General features: G+C 42.1%; 1 protein-coding gene across 8 annotated transcripts in view; it reads right to left on the bottom strand.

Annotated features, from left to right (window-relative positions):
* Positions 1-18: 18 nt before the first annotated feature.
* ZDHHC3 (zDHHC palmitoyltransferase 3) overlaps positions 19-23,914 on the bottom strand; it is a 36,373-nt gene continuing 12,477 nt past the window's right edge. For 4 of the 8 annotated variants that reach the window (XM_080385917.1, XM_080385915.1, XM_080385918.1 and 1 more), the window contains exons 2-7: positions 22,332-22,661; positions 19,526-19,650; positions 16,228-16,324; positions 14,320-14,401; positions 12,356-12,486; positions 19-3,791 (exon numbers count right to left, since the gene is read on the bottom strand). In XM_080385917.1, coding sequence (XP_080242043.1) covers positions 3,549-3,791; positions 12,356-12,486; positions 14,320-14,401; positions 16,228-16,324; positions 19,526-19,650; positions 22,332-22,637 — 984 coding nt within the window. In that variant the 5' untranslated portion in view covers positions 22,638-22,661 and the 3' untranslated portion in view covers positions 19-3,548. The other 4 variants (XM_080385916.1, XM_080385920.1, XM_080385922.1 and 1 more) reach the window with 4 other exon arrangements.

The raw sequence follows: 23,914 nt of genomic DNA, 5'->3' as shown, positions 1-23,914 counted from the left end.
GATCAGTGCCTCGGCGGGGCGTAAACAGCGGCCTTACTAAACACGTAGCACCACTGCTGTCCCGGGCACTTCTTGCCTCCTCGATTGCTATAGTACTCTCGAAGAGGAAAAATCCCATTAGGCCAAGGGAAATAGAATGACTTAAAGGACACCCTTGTGTTGACTGCAGTTAATTGTGATTCAGTAAAAATTGTTGAAATGGACTGTGTGATTTGGTTGTATGATATCACCAGGTTGGGACGGCTCCAAACTCATGAGGGGACATTCCCACCTCAGGCCAGGGGTCAGAGCTTGTGAAGGTGCCAGCTGCAGCCAGCAGCGGGTGCGAGCCTGGGGTGTTTTGCAGCCGCTTGGCTGCCAGGGCCAGCAGTGCTGCGGTCCTACAGGGACAGCCACCCAGGGACCTCACTGTGCCACAGGCTACTGCACAGCTCAAGAAATGTTTTAAGCAAATCCATCCTAGACTATTCCCTCTCCCTCCCAGCTAGCCAGCTGGGGAACGTACTGGAATGTGCATTTTTGTTGTCTTTAGACAACAAAAAAAGCAAACCTGGCACAGTCTCCCCACACACCATTTTTCATACATCTTCTTCCTATCCCACCCATTTTGGGGTAGGGGGGGTGTGTTTGGGGTATTTTTTGAAGCAGCACTGTCTCCAGCAGCATTACCAGTACCTCCCTAGAAACGTACAACCTCTATCCATCCCCTTCCACCCTGAACACTGGGTTACAGAAAGGACCTTGACAGCAGTGTACAGCTGGAGCCCTTCCATTAGTCACACTGAAGGAGACAGCAGCTGCGCACAGCTGGAGCCCAGCGCTGCACTGCACACCCCAGCCCCTGACCCCATCAAGGGACTGCTCTGCCCCGTGGCATCGCCACACCGCCGCCAGCAGCGCTCGGGCAGTGAGGTTTCCAGCGTTTCTGCCAGGAAAGAGGAAAATGAGCCACAGAGTAATACAGGGGTTTATTTATTTCTTTATTTAAAAGGCAAATATTCAGGCATTAGCACTGTAGAGTGGAAAAAAATAAATGGTGACTTAGACCTGGCCGTGTGCCAGCCCATAAAAAGAGAGGAGGAAAAAAAACGGGAAGAGGAAAAAAAAAGCAAACCAGAAGGAAGAAAAAGGCAAAAAAGGTTTTGACCACTCCCTTGCTTTTCAAAGATTCGAGGAACCCCCAGAGGAGCGCCCAGGCAGCTGTTGGGCCACAGAAGGTGGTCAGGCTGCCGCAGCCCCTGCCACTGCTCTGCCCACAGTGTCCCAGCACCCCGCAGCAGCACTGGGTCCCCCCCAAGGCCACCTCCTGTGGCGGCACAGCAGGGAGCACGAGCCCCTCTCCATGGGCAGAGCAGGTGCAGGGTCCACGTGCGTGGTGCCCATGGGGAAGGGAGGAGCAGGTGGTCCTTGGCAGATGGCACATCGATTCTTTAATAAGTACAATAGCATAAAAAGGAGTTATAAATAGCAAAATATATATATTTTCAAGAGATGTAAATTCTTTACTTGCATAGAAAACCTGCCATAGAAGACACCAGGTAAGAACACAAGAACACTTTCTACATCGGCCACAACCCTGCCCATTATGTATGAACACCTCATGCTGGAGCAGCGATGGGATCTCCAGTGGCCCATGCAGCACTGAGCAGTGCAGGGGGAGCACCCTCCCCCACGCCACACATCTATGGCACCACAAACACGCTCTCCAGGAGCACCTTCCCCAGGGCCCAGCCAGTTGCTGGAACCATAGCAGCACGGCCTGAAGACGAAGGCACGATTTAACAAGGGGTAAGGAGTGTGTGGAGGGAAGGGAAATGGTGGGTTTGGTTCCAATTTCATGAAAATCATGTTTGGTGTCAAGCTACCAGGTAGTCATTAAAGAAGGAGGTTTATACTAGAGCTGTAGTTAAAGATTTTTCCAGTAGCCCTGAATGTCACACCATTCATACATATTAAGACGCTTTTTTTGCGGGGGTAAAAAAAATAATATAAAAATCTTGCATTTGGTATTGCTTCTATAAAGAATAAAAACTTCATACAGGTCTTTCACAAAATCATGCTTTCATCCCCCAAACTCCTTTCTCTTACTTTTGAGAGGAAGCAATTATCTTTGGTCCATGTTACAGGGGAGGGGGAGATAAAGTCAGGCATGTCCTGTGGGGGAAAACCAGGAGCACACCTTCTAATATCCTGCAAAATTTACTGACAATAAAGCTAAGGGAGATGACAGGAATTAAAAAAAAAATATTGCAAAACAGTCTAAATTAAAACTACATTGACACCTGGAGGATGCCAGGTGTTTGTAGCGTTCTTGAATGCAGGGGCGAGCATCACCCCTGCATGATATTGCTGCAACTATTGCCACCAGCAGTGACACTTCCCTTGAGTGATGCATGTTCCTTCTATGGGTTCACCAACACTCACCAGGAGCTGGCTGCAAAATCAGCGTAAGGAAACCCTGCGTAATGGCAAGTACTGATAGGACAACATTAAACCCCAGTAAGATTAAGCGGCAATATTAACTCTCAAGTAATTCTAGCTATCAAAAAAAAAAAAAAAAAAAAGAGACATCAAAATTAGACAAGTCAAATGGAGAGAGCCAGTACCTCCATCAGCAGGGTGCTCATGCCTTGCTCTCTCCTCCGACCCCAGGAACAGCCCTGGTGCCTGGCCTCCTGGCCTAGACCAGCTGCTTGCTTCCTGGGCTGCAGAGTTTGGCCAGGCAGCTGCTGCTCCACACATCCTATGTGCTAATGAACTGCAGCCCTGGGGAAAAGCTTCGCGCCCCCCCCCCCCCCCCCAGCTCAACAACCCAGCCAATATCTGCCCGCTCTCAGCTGTGCTGGCCACCAGCAAACTCTCCTGCCAGCCTGGCACCACCACCAGCCCGCCAGCTCCGACACTGCTCAGGCAAGCACCACCAGCCTTGGGCAGCCCCATGAGCGCAGATGGTTAAAATTTACCCCTGGAGATACTTCAGTGCCCAAAGGAATTACGCCCAGGGTGAGCTCACCCATCTCTATGTCCATAGCCCCATGTCCCACCTCTGCTATGACTTGAGCACCAGCAGCTTCCATAATCCAGAGGCAGCCTCCATGGGATGAGCTAAACAGGACTTGTTTTTCAAGAAAACCTTTAGAGCTGGGCCGAACTGGCCATTGCACAGGGCTTATCATTTATCCCTCCAAAAGGCTGTAAGAGCAAAAGATGAACCGGACTCCTTAGGACTGCACATTCCTGGGAGCTGGGACCAATCTGTCTGACAACTATAAGCTTTCCTTAACGGCCAAGTAAGAAAAGCTCAGTAAAGCAGCTGATGCAGGTCCAAAAAAGAGCTTATGCACTTCATAACTTACAGAGCTTTCCCTGGAGATTTGCATTGCTTCTGCTAGTGCTGTACCTGTCTGCCAGATAGATAGATATTCCTGAATTTTTTAATGCACCAGAAGTATGTTAAAAAACAACCCTTTAAATCTTCAGCACAATTAGTTATTAAAAAAAAAAACAAAACCTGAAAGCTGCTCCTGACATCACGGAGGATGCTTTGCTTATTCATGCAACACTTGGATGGCAACATCTCGAGTGAGAAACTGCTCGATTTCTTCTTGGGTCATTATTGCAGATGCAGGAGCTGCTGCCACTGCTTCAACCGGTGCTCGGCTCTTGCAATTCAGGTTCGAAAAAGGGTTGAACCAACCCAAGGAGAAGGCACCACCAAATGCCAGCTTCATTCCTTCCCAGCCGCTGATCTTCTCCCAGGTCGGCTTCTGATTTTTAAGACGCTCAATACCCTGCAAGAAGAGAAGAGTTTTGGGTTGTCTCACATTTACAGCAGGTATTTGAGCACCAGCTCCTGCAGCACATGCAAAACTACCTAATAACCAGGACATTACTCAAGTTTTAGTTAACGATGAAGACAGATGTCCTGCATTACTGAGAGCTTCACCCCAAATTTAACAACAAAACCCTAAACCAAGACCAAATTAATGGACAATCTGAATCTTGAGGACTTACTTTGCTATCAGCTGCTACTGATTTTTATGTTAGAATTGGCATCTTAAAAGCCATCCCTTTTGGAAACACGGACTACTTCTCCCACCACTTTTTGAATCCCTCCAAAGAGTGACAAAATTCAATTAGAACTTAACATTTTGCCTTATCTGTGCATTTTTACAATAGTTCAGACACAGGCAAAAGACTGCAGTTTTTTTCCAGTGATCAGGAACTTACCACAGCCATACCTAGGCTTGTCACTAGAAGCTGACATAAGAACAAGTTTACTCTGTGCCAATTAAGAGCAAATATTTAAGAACCCGATTTCCATTTAACGAATTGTCAAAGACAAATCATGATGCAAAATGGATACTCGCTGAGAGGTGAAGAAATCTGTACACTGGAAGTGGAGGCTTCAAAATGGGACCACAGCCTTGGTCAGTCAATATTCTGATTTATTCTCCCTCCAAGAACATCCCTTTTAGTAAAGCAAACATTTTGATTGTATTTAAATGACAGAACCACCAAATCCAGGCACTGACTTCTTTTCTGGTAGTCTCCTCCATGAAGAAATAAGGAACTAAGAATTTTTTACTACTTGTTTAAGGCTACCGCTATGTGAAATAGGGCACAATCTTTTACGCCCATCTTCTGTATCATGTAAGAGAGGAGTCATATCTACAGCTGCATACGACACGCTGCTGCTGATACACAAGTGACCATGTAGAAAACCTGTTCTTAGAGAAGCAAGAACACCGGATCCAAGTTTTGAGACACTCAAGGAAAGGAAAAATGAGAAAATTCAGTTAAAACCATTTAAAAGAGCAGTTTTAGAAGAGCTGGATGAAAAATCCACCTTGTCACATTCTAATTCTACAGATTTTCCCTAATGACCCAGAAAACATTTCAAAGCTTTGTGGGGGAGGTGTGGGGATGAATATATGCAACAGCTGCACTCACAGCAAGCCTTATAAAGTAACACGACATTTTAATACGGCAGCAGCTTCGTCTTGCAACAACATTGAGTCAGCATGAGCAGGCCCAGGAGAAAACACACCATAAACCAAAAAATTACGTGCAAAGCTTCATTCGTGCCCTGTTTCTCATGCTGACTTAAGAAAAATCCAGCAATGAATTCACAGAAAGAAATGATGCAATACTAAAACTGAAGTCTTCAGGGTTGCAATTTTGGGAAAAATTCAAGCCTTGAAGGACAAAAGTGCACCTTGCAACGCTAAGCACAGGCACACGTCCCTTCGCTCTGCTCCTAAGCTTGCAAATGTGCGGTTTTGGCTGTTCCAGGGAGAATCCCTTGCAGCCTCTCGCCCCTTGGGATGCAACACTTCATTCGTTCTGCCGCGGCCAGCGCCTGTCCTTACCTCCCCGCTGGGCGAGCTGGGAGAGGAGCAGTGCTCGCGCACAGCGGAGCAGAGCCTTGGCACAAAGCCTTTTAGCACTACCATGTGCTTTTCCTGCAGGATACTCTGGCTCCAGCGCCCTGCGGTGGTGCAACCAGGAGGCAGACGGTTTTGCAGCTTAAAGCAGATGATGACCTTTGGTTGTCAGCTGTTCCTTAGCAAACTGCAGAGGCTTCTAATATGTTAGTAAGAAACTGGCACCATGGCTGCAGCATTTATTGCGTGAGTATCTAGAGAGAAGGAAAACAAGGAGCACAGGGCAGTAGAAACAGGCACCAAGCATTTAAGACCTTCCCCAGCAGCACGAGCCTTAACCCTGCCCTCAGTCACGTACATAATCCGTTTCGATCCATGCTTACATCTAGGCTGGGAATAAGGATCTTGAACACTTCTGGGCAGCAACCCATCTCTTCCCTTCCCCCAGAAACATCATTCACCTGCTCTGAACAGTATCTGCTAACCAAGGCGATAAGCAAGGTCAGGCTGAGGTTGTACTAATGCCAGATTAGGGAGCAGTTAATCGGAGGCAGGGGCATACTTTCTCCCTCCCAGCCTGACCTCAGTAATGCCTTCGCAGCATGCATTGAAAAATCAGCAGGAGTTTTAAAAATTGGATCTCATTCTGGCTGCCTGCCCCACGGTCAGTAGGGCATGAGGTTTTGCCTTAAAATTTTTTTGAAGAAGATGGAAGAAATGCACAAGACATTTCAGTACTGTTTAATGAAACTTCTTTTTAAAATTTATTTACCCAAAATCTCTCACCATTACTTTACAGTGAGAATTTTGTATTTCAAATTAAACCAACATTTGTTTCTCTTTCCCATCACACAACTTAAAACAAGGGCACTTAAAAAGGGGGCTCAGAAAGCATCACCTTTGACTATTTCAAATGACATAGCTTTGAACAAATACTGAAAATAGAAGACATACATAAACAGAAAATACCAGACAATCCTGTTTCAGTAAGAGGTAAAATGTTGCAAACGCAGGGAGAGTAAGGTAAGGTTGACCTGTTAGCACTGTGACGCTGTAGGATACATCCTGTTTCTCCCACTATTGCCCTCAGCATCTGCTCCTGCACAGTGCCAGAGGAAGATGGGGGGCTGCATGGCCTGACCCAGAAGCAATCTGCGGGACAGCTCTTGCATGTTAGAAGAAATGCATGAATTTCTTTTAATACACTTTTCAAATCCAAAAGGAAAGAGTGAACAGAAAAGGGAAGCATTATAACAATTTCTCTCTCAAGGGGAAGATGCAGGAAGCACCACTATCAGAAATCATGATCAAGGCAGACTTCTCCTACGGCAGGTCCTTGCGCTCATTTCTGCTTGGAGCACCACTTCGCTTTTCAGAAAAGAAGTACCCTGCCTCTGATTGAGTTTGTCCTTCAATTTCTCTTGGCCGTGCTCAGACAGAACTAGCACCTGAAATCAGGTAGTCCTGCCCAAGAAAATACTTTCTATGAGCAAATCAGCAAGTCTGCCTTTCTCGTTTTGATACTGACCCACATTTAGTATCATTCAAATAGCATCAAATTGTGCCAGCAAGTCGTACAGAGCAAATAAAACCGAGGACCCCCGGTTACTGAGACACACACATAACAGGCACCAATGGGTATTTCTGCAAACCATGATGACGCCTCATTTAAAAAGAACAAACCAGTTTGACTGAAATTCTCAAATACTATATAATGCTGTTTAACAAATGAACAAATTTGTATTTGTTTGAAACAAGAAAAACTGAGTAATCACACATTTTTTCACAATGGTCAAAGTGCCAGAACAACTTAACTGATCTTCCTCCAAAACATGTAGTGAATAAGGGTAACTAAAATAAACCCAAACTGGAATGTGCACCAGTGCAATTTATAATCAAAACAATTTTTAAAGCAATGAACTGTATAGAGAGATGCATTCTTTGATTGTCTAGGTAACTAAAGCCTCACCCCTCAATAGATCTGGCTTTGTGTCAAGACAGCTTTAGGGCCAGATTCTCTAAAGTTCAAGTTACCCCCTGCACCTGTGTCTCACCTGCTGAACTAATCCTGGCCACAGAGCCAGCCCTTAACTATTAAGCTGGGAGCATTCTCTGAAAAACACCACTGCATATAAAATCAGAGTTACGTATTTATTTATAATACATATTCCACTATATGCAATAATAATAATTCCACTATCAGCAGTATCAGCACTATGAAAACAAAAGCTAAACTTTTCCTGAACTTTTCTTCCTTAAGGAAACGTGTGTGCAAAGGCCAGATTTCCTTCACAGAATCTCCCCACCCAAGCACAAGTGCAGCCTGTGGCTCCCCCTGTGCAGCCCCGCAGCAGAGACCACAACATACCCCTGATGATCTAACCCTGAGCAAGGAGGATTACAGAAATAGCCCACCTACACAGCAGAGCAGTTACTAACAGCCTCTTCCAAGTGGCAAAATAAACCCACTGATTAACAGATCAGTATATTACCGATTAACTCAATTTTAAACTTAAACAATCAATTAATGCTTCTGCCTGCTTGTGTATGGAAGTGAGAGCTCAGAAAACCATTACAGATTTTTCCCAATGTTTCAAGTGAGGACAGTAAATAAGAACAGCAAACAAGTTTTTGGAAAAGTTTTATTGCATTTGTTTTCCATATGGAAGCATTGACAGATTGAAAAGATGCAGCATTCACATTACTACCAAAATGAGACATCCATTAAATTTCTCCTTCCCTGACATCCCTCCCTTCCCCCATGGCTTTGAAGCAGTCTAAACAGGTCATTTTCAAAAAAATAATTACCATTTTATTTTAAATCAAGGAAAGAAAAGATTCCTTGGAAGTCAGGGACACAGCTGATTTGTATTTCTCCTTCGTTTGCAATTCATTTGATAAGCCCATGGGAGTCACAATCCAAAACTAATAAAATTCCTGCCTGAACACAGGCTGTCAGTTGCAGTTATGAACGGGTTGGCTCTACCTGTTTTTGGAATGCCTTCTGCCCCTCCCACTTTCATCACTGCACGGTTCATAACAGTATGCATGCTCCTTACCACAAATATTTCCCAATTTAAAACACTTACACATATATGTGCATGTGTTTACACATATACACATGTATGCATTAATATAAAAAAAGATTTACAAAGCTCTAAATCAGGGCAATGCTAAGAATATAGACTCAATCACCCTGGTACAGCAACACATCCCATCAGTGTTAGGAATCAGGTCGTTCATGTCAGTTTTTCATGTTAACACTGTTTAGCAGGCATTGCTCTAAGTCATTTACCAAGACAAATACATACAAACAAGATGATTCTGCTATCCTAAACACTTGAAAATTAGATTTATTTCTTTCTTGCAAGTGTAAGGCATTTAATAATCCAGTCTTCTAAATCTGCCACAGTTATCCTAGGAGGGCAACAACTTCCTGCACACGAGGGAGGGCACAGACAAAATAATGCCAAAAAGATGGAATCGTTTCTGTGGCTGGAAGGAAAAAGGGAGGGTAGGGTGAGGTGGGAATTGGTGTTGGCAATGTTTGGTTTCAGTACTTTAACTGTACGCGATCACCAGGTCAACTGGCTCTCTTGCTGTGTGGCATTCTTGTCTTGCACCTTTTGGTAAGTGAAGTGTCTGCTTCCCCGTTCAAGTTCACTTACGAAAGAGCAGTGTGCTCCTTCAGGAAGTCCAAAGGTAGCTGTGTGGGGCTGTTGGCACTCATATGTCTTCACAGAGCTCATCACAGTCAGGAGACAGCATGAGAATCTACTCAGAAGGGGTGGGTAACAACAGAGAAAGAGGATCCCCTTCACATTAGTTACGCCATACAGAAAGCAGGGAGAAACAAATGCCAGTAAAGTTAACAAGATAAAAAAAAAAAACAAAAAACAAGAAAGAAAAAAATTATTAAAAAAAAGCAGCAGCAGTTTCAGCCAGAGATACAGAATTATCTAAAATTGTGAAACACAGAGCTTTTTTTTCTCTGCAATTATCAGCCATGTAATAGACATAAAAAAGTTTGTTTTGCTTTTTGTTTTAAACATTCATGGAAAATTTGTAACAGTAGTGCTGTAATATATTTCTATTTTAGTGAAAATGCTGGTCAAGAATTCCTCAGACCACATACTGGTATGGGTCTGCTTTTCCTTGGTCTGGTGTTGCGAATGGGCTAAGCCATGCTATAGAGAACGGATGGCCAAATACTGCTTTCATGTTCATCCATTTTGTTTTTTTAGCCCATCTTCTCTCTTCCTTTTTCAACTGTTCTATTCCCTGAAAACAGAAATATCACATTTTCAGTCAAACAGATTTTGTAGTTCTGATTCTGGGGAAAGGTCTACTCTCAGTTACCCCTTATCCAAAGGATGGAGTAAGAAAATAAAAAAATGCATCTACACTGCCTTTCTTTTTCTTCTCATTGTTTTATGCTAAAAAAAAAATATTAAGGATAGAAAGTGTTCCTTGGAAATAAAATTACTTTCATTTTGTTCAGGCCTACATACTTCATAAACCTTTTAAGACCTGCCATCCAATTGCCTCTGATATCAATCAAAAAAAGAGAAAACCCAGCACCTAAAACCAAACAAAAGTATGTGCTTTAATGGCTGAAAACAATATGTGCTAAACCAGATAGAAAATTTTAGAGGAAACCATTATAAGCTTGCAGACAAAAAAAGAAAACCCAAAATCCCAACAAACCCACAAACCCAAAGATAATCCATAATGTTCCCAGATTCACCAAGCAAGTTCAGGAAGTGCCCATGGCTCAGTGTAGCTGAGTCTACTTGGTGCCTGTTCATGTTCATTAGAATCACTGCTAAAACATGCATGGGGTGACAGCAGGGAGAAAGGGTTAATAAGATACCAATTTGAGAGAAATCATTGGCATTGTTTAGTAAAGGTTAGAGGGAGAACAAAAATATGCCATCAAGCAATCAGCTGAAACATTCACTAGTCAATCATTTAAAAATATACAAATTATCTGTATTGTGTCTAAAACCCACAAAGTTAATTTGGTCTTCCAGGAAAGCCAGGCCTGGTTGCCACAGAAGCAAAACGAAGTGCAGTCGCTGGAGAGCATTACTCTTCCACAGGTAGCAGCAGCAGCAGGCAGATAACTCTGTTCTTTCACTTCAGATCTTTTGCAAGGTAAGCTTCTCCTGACCTACATGTCTCTTCCATGCTACAGATTAATGCTCTGTAATACATCTGTATGCCTCAGATTACCGATTCTGGGAGCTCTGCACAACATAACATGGGTCAGCTGCAAAAGTTGAGCCGAGCCCTGGTAAATGTCACCTCCAGAGACAACAGCAAAACACTAGGGTTCTGGGTCCCTTGAGGGAGAAAGGAACCATCCCGGTGGGAGCGCATACGCAGGATGGGGAATGAGTTCTTGCAGTGACTAGAAGAGGAAGGTAAGAAAGGGCAAGACACAGCCCTGCCTCTAAAATGTGGAGTAAACACTGCAAGAGACCACACCAAGAAGAATTTCACCTGGAAATAATCCTCTGCCCAAAACAGATTGCTTGCCAGACACAGCTAGGTCAATGCTAGCACATCAACAATGAGACAATCCACAGAACAAAATCCTTATTGGTATATATTAAAAAGGAAAACAAAAACGAAACCTCACAACCAAACAGGGGAGACCATGTTTCATTTTTTATTTTAGAGTGTGGCACTGTTCCTGTAACATCTATGAGTTCCCAGAATCTGAGCAGAAGGGAAAAATCGGGAGACATATTCAGGTACCCAGCTGTAGGAAGCAGCTTCTAAAAATTCTTGACAGGCTTCAAAGACTGAGAAATTCAGATGATTATTTCACAGGCAGCATTGATAATTTACACACCTATTGATAAACTCAAGCTCAGCAGTATCTTGTTGTTCTGTATGACATTATACTTCTTCCTGGGGTTCTCCCCAGCAGAAAGAACGGCTTAAGTCTTGCTCTGAACACAGAGAAGCCACAGTGTGAACACCAGCCTCTTGCAGAAGCCAAGCATTAAAAAACAGTACTGCACAAAAGACACAGGAGCAATGAGCTCTTGCAGTCTATAACAGTCATAGCTCTCCAATGGCAGCAAAAATACATATTCTAGCTTCACCTGGCCATGGGCAAACAAGTGACCAAGAAAGAAGACTAAAGGAGGCAGGGGAGGAACTAAGAGTGGTCACTCTTTTTAAGACTATCACTTCTCTTCAACCATTCCAGTTAATTCAGATATCTGAGCATGCTTGGTGAAGGCTGGCAGTATTCACAAGTGTGGGAACATCCCCAGGAGTCACCAGCTCCATCCTTAGGAACGTGGGCAAATGCAGGGATATATTATGGACTCCCACACTCAAACATCTCTGAATTGGGGATGATATGGTGGCTTTGCAGCAGACTATACAAAGCAGGTTTCCATAAGCCTATTCCACTCCCTTTTCTTTTTCCCTCTGGCAAGAGTTTTTGAGCTGTGTAACAAGCAGCTAAAACTGGAAATCTTCTAGACTAAAAGAAGTGTGTGTGCATATATATACATATATCTATATCTCCCTCCCCCACCTACTCATCTTTGCTTTCCAGCACATAAAGCTGTAAATAGTGACACCAGGGGATACACAGCTGAATTTCAGACAATACCAATGTAAAAGCACTTCATTAAAGGCAAAAGGTTCTCGAGTCCACAGGGACAAAAAGTCTCCATGGAGTAATCCCAGTTACCAATGCCTACCTTATCAGAGGTACCGCCAACACAACATCCCAGCCAATACCTAGATGTACACAACTTCTCCCAGCAAGCTTCAGAGAGCACAACCCAGCACTGTCCTAGCACAGTTTATTACACTGGATCTTTCCTCACAGGGTACGCAGACCTGAACTCCCTGTGCAACGAGGTAAAACCCTGTAGCCCTTCACTGTTTCTACAAACAGTGAGAGACAGGGTAAAGGAGAGAGCGTGTGAGACACCCACCGTTTCATCAGTGCAGATGGAGTGTACTTGGGTCCCAAACATAACCGAGGTGAAGATGAGAAATAGGAGAGCCTCAAAACATAAGAGGATGAGAAGAATCACTGTAGTTGGTGGAGAGAAGGAACTGCATTCTGTGAAGAGAAAACAAGAGTGTTGGAAGAGATCAGGTAATGCAGTAGCTGCAAAACACCTGCTAAGCCACGAGTTTTCCGTACTCAAACTGTCAAATTACATGATCACCATTCTCAAAAAGGTGCACAGGAAAGCTCTGACATTCTTGAGGATATTCAACAATGAAATGATCATTCCTGCATGTTTGTTTTGGTTTTGTGTTGGTTTTTTTGTTTGGTTTTTTTTTTTTTAAAGTGCAAAACTAAAACCACCCCTGCAATACTTGAATAATGCAACTTTCTTTTCCACTTAGGTGTTTCCCCAGCACACTGGCTAGGACTCCACTCTACTCATTTCACCTGCAGTTTCTCTCTTAAACCTTAATCTTAATGGATCTTCCACAATGATAAAGTCCATTAGAAATCTCAAGCTGGTGGTCAGAACCCAAGAAAAATTATTTCTGTAGCATAAAACCAGAGTATGCTTCCTTTCATAACTAGTCTAAGTCATAGCCTAAAGAAGGGCAGATTAAGTCAAAATCTTATTTTTCCTCGTACTCCATAGTGTAAACTCAAGCAAGAGCTGAAAAAAAAAGTCTGAGAACGTAACTATAAAAGAGAAGCAGAAAAAACCAAGATGAAGAAAAACGTTATAGGGCAAAAATCAGCATTGAGTGTGTAAATGTCAGAACATCTCCAGATTTTTCTGAAATCCAAGAACGAGCATCACCAAAAAATCCTACTTTTCTCATGAGATGTTAGGCTTTAACAGATACACCATAATGAGGGGCTAACACAATCAGCACAAACCCAAGGCAGCTGGAACAACAGATCCATCTCTCATAATAGCTCTGTTGTGCCACCTAAACCTGGGACAGGTGAGAGAGTGCCTCCCCAACAGGTAACAGGCCCTGAGAAAGGGGACAAAGGAAACTAACTTTTGAAGTATCCTTCCCCTATGGCCCTAACCACTGTAGTCAAATCCAGATGTTCTCAGTGACAGCTGGCAGCTGTCTTAAAGTTCTGAACTGCAGAACAACCTTATCAAATTCAGTTTGTATGTGCAAATGTACCTACCCATCCTCTGCAGTATGATAAACTAAAACCAGTTATAGTATTGAATGATACAACTGGAATTCCAAGAAAAACAAAGCTAATGCTCTTCAAGAAAAATCCACATGCAGAACATACATCTGCACACACATTCTTTGACAGCTTGCTGTTTGACTCAGCATTACCCAGAGGATTTCCTATATCCATTTGTGTTTTTAAACACGTATCTTAGCTGGCTTTGTGAAAATTTACTCAGTGGCTGCTCCACAGTGAGCATTGGGCTTTTTTTTTCTTTGCTTGTTTGGGTTGGTTTTTTTTTTGGTGTGTGTGTGTGAAAAGGAATTGTTTGTTCTTGTAAGGGTGGATTTTTGGATCAGAGTTAGCATGTTTTCCTGGCAGTCTTGCAAGAATGATTCACATCACCTTTTTTTAAAAAGCATACACATTCTTCTTATCTTGTGCTGGCATTCAGGAAATTAGTGCTGCGCTCATGTCAACAGTAGGTTATTGCACACATACTATCTAGGTGTCCCTAGATCTCAGCTTCTCCCTAGGCAGTATCAGGCTTAAGCTGAAACAGGACTTTTCAGGACAGAGATCCCAGCAGGTCAGAAAGAATTAGGAAGTTCCAGGATTGATCATTAAAAAAAAAAAAATAAAAAAAAAATAGCAGAGCCCTGATAGCATTCTTCTGAAATCAGCATAAAAGGAAGAGGTTGGTTGTCTTACAAACAAACTACATTGTAAGTCTTATTTATAGGCTAATACGGTATTTTAATGAGGTATTTTGTTAGTACTCACTTGTCCAGTCCTCCTCAAAGCAATACAAGAAGTGAAATCCCACCATAATTAGAGCATGCAAGGAAATCAGTGCTATATACATCTGAAAAATAAAGCATGTAATACAGGTATCGGGTAAGTTTAAAGACCAGAGTGCCTGATTTTCCAAACACCTTAAATAAAGCAAAGTATTAAGAGTTAAAAAAACATCCGAACAACCCCACAAACCCTCTCTTCCCCCCTAAAAAAACGCCCTGAAGCTGGCAAAGGCAAAGATTACACTGACTTATTCTGGCCTTACTAATAGCTCTGATGGAACAGGAAGGAGGTGGCTTAATTCAAAGCCGAGCTGGACACAAAACCCTGTGTCCCAGCGCAGCTTTCCACAAAGTTTACTGTCCTTATCTCTACCCAATAGAGCGCAACTTCCAGAGCACAGCAACACCCTGACACTGAGGTATCATATTGTCAAAGCTTACATCCTTACTTGAGAGCACTATAGTTTCCCACAACAGCTAATTTAACCACAAAACATACTTCACCCACTTTCCAGCTTGAGTTTCAGTAAAACGATTTTTTAATTTTTTTTTAAGTAAGTATTTTTCCCTGAGGCAGACACTGGCATGGAAAATTTCTCTCGAGCTTTAATACTTTGTACTTAATCCTTTTTGGTTTAAATTAGGTCTTGGCTTTGTAACAAAAAGCTTTAAATTATATGCAAAGCTACACATACACTACAATTCACCAAGACAGGGCTAAAAAAGATCACTCTCCTGAACCTCAGACTCTGACAAAGATTGGCAGATACAAGATGTGAGAGAGATTTTGTTACAAGAAACCCCTGTGGAAGCAGTAAAAGGCGACAGGAAAGTATTTTGGTTTTCCTTGCAAGTTGAGCATGCTGCCATTCTTTCACCTCCTTAGGTCTCAAAAAGAATAACCAAGAATGAAACCAGCAACCTTTATTTTGTTTCTCTCAACTACACTAAGTGCTTAATATAGCCTGCTTGAAAGTAGATGTCAGTTTAAACAGAAACAGAGACCATTTTGATAGGATTAAAACACCTGGCTCACTCTCGTGGTGAAAAGACATTTGCTCAAGGGAAAGAAGTGGGATTTGTTTTGTTCTGTAATCCACATTCTAATAAATCACACCACAGAACTGTAAGCCTCTCCATTTAACAGAAAATCTCCCTCTTGTTACTTGGTAATACAAGAACATTCTTCCTCGAACCTACAGACGTCTCGAAAGGTTTATTAATAAAACAGAGCATCACTGAAACTCAGCCTTGTAATGTTCATGCTACTCCCACGGGATATTTGCTTTGATGAAACAGATTTCAACCCTTCCAGAAATATGTAGTATTCAAGTTCACACTCCCGTTTTCTTCCTCATGATGTCACAGATATAGTACAAAAAGTCAAACACCTCCTTGGTTTTCAACTACGAAAATAAACCACTTGCAAGTAAAAGGTGGATAATTCTTGCCAAAGGGGAAGACTTCCCACTCCTTGCTTGAGACGTGCCAATAGCTCTTATTATCTGATCCCACAGGTACTCACACAACCACAATGTTTAGGAACCTGTATATGGCCTGGGACCCTACCAGCCACAGTATGGTCTAAAAGGATGGCCCACACCTCAAAGAGCTCAACGCCACAATAAACTACTTGCATTATGAAAAAAGTGCTAAACAACTGTCAACACAAACCTCAAAAAACCTTGGCAAATACTTCCTGTGATGCCTTTTGCCCATTGTTGAGTTGTGTGTGTTCCCTACTTAGTGAAACAGAAGCCTGCAAAAATTTCCCATAAAATTCTTCTGATACAGGAGAGAAAGCCAGCCTTCAGAGCTGCTTCTCAGACTACACGCAGCATTTCAGCGCTGTTCACTGGACAACCTCAAACACCACTTGCAAAATACTTACTGTAAACAGTACAAAGTACTTCTGGTTATTCTCTCCTACACAGTTATTGACCCACGGGCAGTGATGGTCCATTTTCCGAATACATCTCTTGCAAACACTGAAAGAATACAGGTCTATTTATAGCACATTTCATTCCAGGAACAGAAGATTTCACAGGGGTTTGGGGGACACAGAAATTAAAGGAAAGAATCAGAGCTGAAATTTGAACCTAAATAAATTTACTTGTCACCACATTTGTATTTGTGGTTTGCTCACTTGACTATGTCTGTTCAAAATGAACCATACAATATCAAATCACCATTGCAAAAATTAACACCAAGTAAGACACCTTAGTGTAATACTCACACGTGTGGTTCTGCCAAAATATGGTTTGAACAATACATTCAGGCAGATGGAAATAAAAAATATCTGTAATTTAATTTAGTTTTAATCTTTCTGATCTGTGAAAATGTCCACAGATTAAAAAGAAATAAAACCCAGAAAGATGTGAAAAGTAGTAATGAATAAAACATTTTTCACAGTTGCAAATAACAGACTAAAGTTTATTTACCAACATTAGCTGGTAGCAGGAAATTGCAAAAAAGAAAATAAAATAAAGCATTAGAAAAGATTCTTGACATCAAGGTAAGCCACATACTAGCATAAAACAGCTGTGGCAGTCAGTCAGAAAGACAGGACCACAATATACATTCAAAGTAAAATTAGATGTTAAAGCACTTCACAAGACCAGACTATGAAAATTAAAATTCTTGCCAGCATGCACGTTGTGGCTAGAAGTCAAATAATTAAAACATTATTACTTTGCCTGAACATCACTCTCTTGCTTAGTAACTGCTTCAGCTCACATAATAAAGAAAGTCTTTTTCTGTGCTGCTTTCTCATATGATAGGAGACAAAAGGCAGTCTCCTGATACCACATTGCACAAACAAGCACAGAAATCAAATATGAAAAAAGAAAAACCCCAAAACAAACAATAGACCCAGAAAGGAAGCAACAAATCCAGAACAATTCCAGCAGCATTGAAACAGAAAGGACTGAAGGCTCTGCTAGTTTTATTTTCTTCTTATAACAAAAAAATATTTTGACCTTAATATAAACAATAAACTTCAACACCCAAGTGCTTAAGGGAAACTCAAACAAAACCATAAACGTGTTCTTATGAGCATGTATGAAATAAATAATAGAAAGCATCTCCATCAGAACAGCCTTGCACTCACTCTACATGCTGGAAGGGGGTAATCCCCAAGGATACATGCCATGCCTGAAAAGCAAATGAGTTGCTATAGCCCTGATCCTAAATGAAAGGCCGGTCAGGCAGGCCCCTGCCTCAGGCCAGATCAGGAGCTGCTTCTCCTCAAGCAGGCCTGGATACCCTATTACAAGCCAGCCCCAGGTGCAGTGGAAAACAGAAAAAGCCTCATTTTGCTAGAATAAGCAGCTTGAAATGATTTTTGAGCTATGTGGGAACTAAAATCAGTTGGCACAGTAAAAACAATTTACCTGCCAGATAATGTCATGCTTTGTATAAAAAGCGGGGGGCGGGAAGGGAGGGAGGCAGGGCTGGTGGTATGAAGCTGGAGGATGCCTCCGTGTGGTCTAATTTACTGCCTGTACATGTGCACACACTTTGCTTGGGCTCTGGAACAGGTAATGCCCAAGCAACCCCTTCAATTGCTCCTAGATCCTAGCTCCCCAGAGGGACAACCTGAAGCAGTCAAGCCAAATACCACGCCTGTGAAGGAGGCAGCTGAGGTTGAGAGGAGAGGTTTCATTCCATGCATGCGTACCAAAAGCACTTGGATGACAGGCTGAATGTGAAACTAGCTGGTGGAAAAGGAAACGCAGCAACTAAGACTAAAAACTGTAGGCAGCAGGAGTGCCCATACTTAGACACTCTCACCCTGCTCCCAAATGCTGGCAGGAACAGTTTGCTGGGCATGGAGGACTCACAAAATAGCATATGAATCAAAAAGCACCCTGTTCACTCAGACATACCAGCTAGTAGCATCTCCTGCTGATGCTTGTGCACAACCTTGATGTGCTAAAGTCCAATAAATTGCCTACCCCAGAAAAAAAAAGTTTGACTGAAGAGTCTCAACAGCATTAGTGCTCAGCGGATCAGTTTCCCAAATCTTAATGTCCAAAAAGTTATCTTAAAGCATAGAAAAAAGGACCATGGAGACAAAGTTTTGTGTTTAGCCAAAGTGTCTTTTCCATTTACGTAAGCTGTGAGTCATCAGCAAGACAGCATTTTAGATTCAAAGTTTCATTCATAATTGAAGAAGTGTCAGAGGGGATTTTACAGTAGCATTAATAAGTGATAGGTGTGATCACATTGCTCCTGCTGAATAACCAACTCCTGATTTTGATTAAAATAAAAAAACAACAAAAAAACCCATTTGCAAACTAAAGCTCTGAAAATAAACATGAAAAATGCAAACAGCATAACAAGTCTGCTCTGTTCAGTACCACATATTCCCCCTCTCCACAAGACCCCTGCATGAATCAGCAGCAATCCTGATACAAGCTCGTCTCTCAGTACGTATTGGTTTTTGAGTAGATAGGGAAGGGACACCAGTGCAAACTCAGTAACTACTTACTGGAAAGCAGCTTCGCTTGCTGTAAAAGCAGAACAGAATTTTAGGAAGTAGTTATTTTTTTTGCTCACTGCCCTTAGTACTAAAAATCTCACTACTCTCTTCAGGGAAGTTTATCCTACCAGAAAAAGAAAGGATATGACAGATCAGTAGGCATACTGATCTATCACAAAGCACAAAAAGTCACAGTACTCAATGGAAATGTGGAAGTCTGAACTCTTAAAAATATATATGGTTACCTGACCTTTAGTTTTAACTTAAAAATCACTTCTAAACAGAAGCTACAGTTAGACAAATGGGTTTGTGAACAAAAAAAACGGAAGGGACACCGACCTTTTCAGAGACATTACATTTTATGGATTTCTATGCATTCTAGCATATAATGTCTCTTTTTAAGTCGCATTTACATGAAAATTTACAGAATATCAATTACAGGTCTGGAGTCAAGGCAGCATTCATTTTAAGTATTTCCCATCTTGCCAGAAGTGGCCCCAGTCCGCTATAGATGAAAACTTGTCAGAAAGGCCCTGAGATTTCTTCAGAGAAGCTTGAACGTGCCTGCCACTATTGGCAACAGAATTCAGGTGCCAGTCTCTCAATTTAACCACTCCGGTCTCAGACTCAATAACAATTTAGATCACTGCACACTGGATAATTCTTGCAGTCTTGTTAAAAGAGCAGTCCTCAGAAAAGACTCTACCTGCAGTGGTGGGCTCTGTCAGGTTTGATGCTACAACACTTTGGGCACTTGTAAACCACCTGTCCTGGCTTCAGCTGTAAACTCTCGATGAACTCCTTTGTGGCATTACCTTTGGGTACAGCACCCTGCAGTAAAAAAACACAAACCAGAATATTAACCTGTGGACATTACAAGTGCTAAGAACAATGGGATGACTTAAAACTACGGGGAGGGGAAGGAAGAGAAAGAAATGACAACTTCCCTACAATCAGTTTCAAGAAGAGCAAGAAGATTCAGAAGATAAATTAAAATGATATATGGAATAACATAATGGAACCACATACCAATATAATAATATATGGAACCACATACTTTAATTTTGGTGGATTTTTTTTTAAATATTCATAAATCCTTACGTAAGCAATTAGTCTTTTGTAATCCTATCTTGTAATCCCTCTCTTCACCTCTAACAAAAAATCTATCATGCTAGTGTTTCATATCAAAACTGGAAACCGCAGATGTTTTATTCCAGTAGAAGCAGCTACTTTTGAAGTACAATTGTGTGCACTAAGTGTTGCTGGTAAACACCTCGCGTATTCATACCTATTGCTTCCATTGTGTATTTGTTATTTAAATTAGGGTTTAACATTCAAACAGTGAACACTAAGAATCCTCCCACCTGAATAAGACTAGGTAACACATTCTTAGCTGTGCAATTTCCACTTTAAGATATGTGATTTTAAACAGGTAACATATTGCCACTGCAGGAGCCTGAGTTCAAGTTTCCAGCCTTTCTAGGGTGATAAATTTGCTCAGAAAAAACACACACCACCACCCCCAAAGTCATGAAATGGGCTGTATGAAATCAGTGCTGGTACACTGGCACAAATGCACCTCTGTGGATGTAAGGCTTTTATATTGAAAAACAGGGATGTAGTATTTCAACAGATTTTTGATGGAACAGTCTCTTTTTAACACGCCTCTACAACCTCCTAACAGCAATAAACAGGAATAATACACATCAATGAGAGAACTGCACATTAAACCAGTATTATAAGGCTTTCTTGAGCAGTCTTTGGGTTTTTCCACAAAAACATCCCAACAGGCCTGACCAATTTAAAAATTATCAAGACCAAGTTCCACAAAACGCTACAACTCATGTTCTCTCTCTTCAGTACACAACAAATCTCAAAACCTTAAGAATGTTTTTAGCAAAAATCCATAGGAAGCAGTTCCTGAAGAGCATGACACGTACTATCTATTCTGAAGAATTCAGATATTCATTTATTTATAATAAGCATTCTGTTTGATTGCCTCAGCAGTGCTTTCTGTTTTATTCTGATCCTAGACATGCCCCTGGTTCCTTGTCCTGGCAGCTTCCTCATCCCTGACTCACACTGTCCTGCCAGATCAAGTTGCTGCATCCCCTCACTTTATCTTCCCTCCCCCATTTTGTTTAGCTGATTTCCTCACAAAAAAAAAAACCAAAAGCCCACTGGCTCTTGCCATCCACACACATAAATCCCACCGCACACTAGGAATTAACATATATTTTCCCAATTACTCTACATAGAGATCATATCTGCTTCTCCAGCATTGCTTGCCCAGCCTGCTTCAGAATACAGCTTTTGTTTCACAAGAGTTCCTGCTAACTCTGCAAAATAATTCCAGCGACCTGAAGGTCCCTCAGCATTAAAGCCACACAACAGAAAATAATTAACAACAAGAACCCCTAGGATACAAACTATATATAAATTACTGCATTTTATTGGACTCTATTCCTGAGTCCAATAACCAGAAGTTTCAGAGCCTCAGCTACTGCTTACAGTTCTGCCCAGCAGCAGTAGCATGCAATTCATCAGTCTTTACCATAAACTGTGAAATTACCCCAAATCAAGTAATTTCTGCAGCACTGTGGCTTCTGGGAGAGCTGGAAACTAAGAAACAAAGATTCCACTGAAGTTTTAATGGCACCTAACAAGGTTTCAAGTAGAAAATGACATTTGGAAGGAATAATTAGAGTATCAGAGGTACACCACCATTCCCAACAGCAACAAGAACACTCAGGAGAAAAGGGCCAAGAGAAGCCTAAACTTATTTTCCCTTCCACTAACTAGTGGAGATGGGGTTTTAAACTCAATCTACTATCCAGAGGTTATTAAGCAAAATAAACCATCAAAGGCCACTCAGAATAAGCATCATGATACTAAACTGTATCTTACTAGCTGAAAGACGAGAAAGCAACAGACCAGATCTCTCACAAAGCAATTGTCCTATGGAGACATACAAGGGCATCTTACAACTTTGATGCTTCCCACTTGCCTAAGAACAGTCAGCTCTTAGCATGCTCACATAGTATTTATTTCAGCATGGTCCAATACACTCAAATAAATCACTAGTATGAGAGATGGTAACATGGCTTTTCAAAACAACACATGTTCTGTTCCATTCTGCTGAAGCGATACTTGCCAAGGCAGACAACCAAAACCAGCTTTTCCAGCTTTCCTGTTTGCTGAGACACGACAAGCCACAAACATGAGATCTACCACTGGGGAAAATACAGCGTCAGAGAGAAATGCTCTCCTTGCCAATGCAAAAAGAGGAGCTTCTGACACAATGGGAATCTAAAGCTGTGTCCTTGACTTTGCATCTGACCCGAGTGGGATGAGAAATTAGCATACCATATCAGCAGTCTCACTCAGCAGGCTGACACAAAAAAAGTTATTTAAATCTGTCACTCACTTGGCAACTAAGTTACCCAACATATAGCAGACAAGAAAAACACCGCCTGTTTCTTTCCAAGACATACAGAGAGAGATATACTTACTGGATCTGTCAGCATAGCACGAAAATGTGAAGCCAAAGCGAGGAAAGCCAAGGTGTTGAACAGTGTGCCATTGATGACGCTATAAACATAATCTCTTGATGGAACTAGCATGACAAGGAGGACTACAAAGTCGGCATAGAACACCAGCATCCAGGTAACGACAGCACATGCAATACCACAGCCATCTCGAATAAACCACATTGTTCCCAGGGAAGCGCGGCTAGGAGGTGGAACACACTTTTCTGGCTGGAGGTATTCAGGTTTCCTTTCAATATCTCTGAAGTGGTGGACTGGAGTAATCATCATAGGCTATTATGTCCATACTTGCATCTGAAAGAAAGTCAGAAACAGTGTTCACTGCTTTGCAAGACACATAGACCTCCGTTCGCATAATGGCATGGGGATCATGTGGGAAATTCTGAATTGCAGAAAGTGAGCTGAAAAAGCAAAAAGGTTAAATAAATCAAACACGAAATAATGGATTTGGAAACCAGACTCTTGCGCTTATCAGAACACTCCTTACTCAGAAGACTCTCTAAGTGCTTTTAAGATTTGCTTAATTACACATAAAATCTACCAGTGTGCCACCTCCACCCACCTCTCACCTACCCCAGAGGAAAGGCAACAAGTATTTTAACGAAGAGAAAGAGAGCAGGTAGGGGCCAACAGGCCCTGCCACAGCAGGAACTGAAGCAAGAACTGGACACTGTCATGGGAGGAAAAAAGGAAAGACCTGTCATACAGTTGCAGGGTCCCTTTTTGCTGCTTCGGACCTGCGGAAGGGAAACATCTCTCCTACACATACTGGGGAGCTTAGCAAGTGGAAGAGGTTTCTTTCTCCTTATCTATTGCCCCACAGCTTTGGGGTAAAAGTGCAAAACCAAACCACTGCAAAATTACAGCAGGAACTGCTGAAGAAGCAATCCAGGCAAAGATCTTGGCAGGAATTTCTAGCCCTGGCTGGAGGACACTCTTCCCAAACAACAGCTGTCTCCCACTCTCATCTCCTCCTTCGGCCTTTTGCCATGCTTCTCCCACCACCTTTGCTCCATCCCTCAATAGCACCATCCCCTTTAGCACTTCTAGGTAACTAACTCCACTCCACTATAATAAGGGCACTAACATGACATTTGCTGCCAAGTCCTTTCCCTGTCCTCTCCATCTCTGGAGGCACCTTGTCTACCCAGAGGGTAAGGTCCACCTTGGAGCCAGAAACTGTACTACTCCAGGTATGCACAGTGCTTACTGTGCATATAGTTTCAACGTAACTCCACCAAACATAGGCACTTGAGAAAACAAAAAAGGTGCTCATAAGATTTTGGCAGGGGATCAATCCATCTGCATTGTGAACATACACCGCTCAATGCTAGAGCACACCTGGAATGCTACGCTTTGAAAGTGGCTCTTATATACCCAGCAACTTCTTCCAAAGACTTCTTCACAGACTAATCGCACAACGCTCTAAATGCTCAAAACCACTACAGCCTCTGCATAAAGACCTACCTTCTACAAAATCAGCTACAACACCTTTACTACCAAATACACTGAATTGCATATACTTGAACAGAAGGGGGGTTCAGCCT

Source organism: Falco punctatus (genome assembly GCF_963210335.1).
Source record: "Falco punctatus genome assembly, chromosome: 4".
Taxonomy (NCBI): Eukaryota; Metazoa; Chordata; class Aves; order Falconiformes; family Falconidae; genus Falco; species Falco punctatus.
The sequence above is the reverse complement of the archived record's forward strand: the minus strand, read 5'-3'. Positions and strand labels throughout refer to the sequence as shown.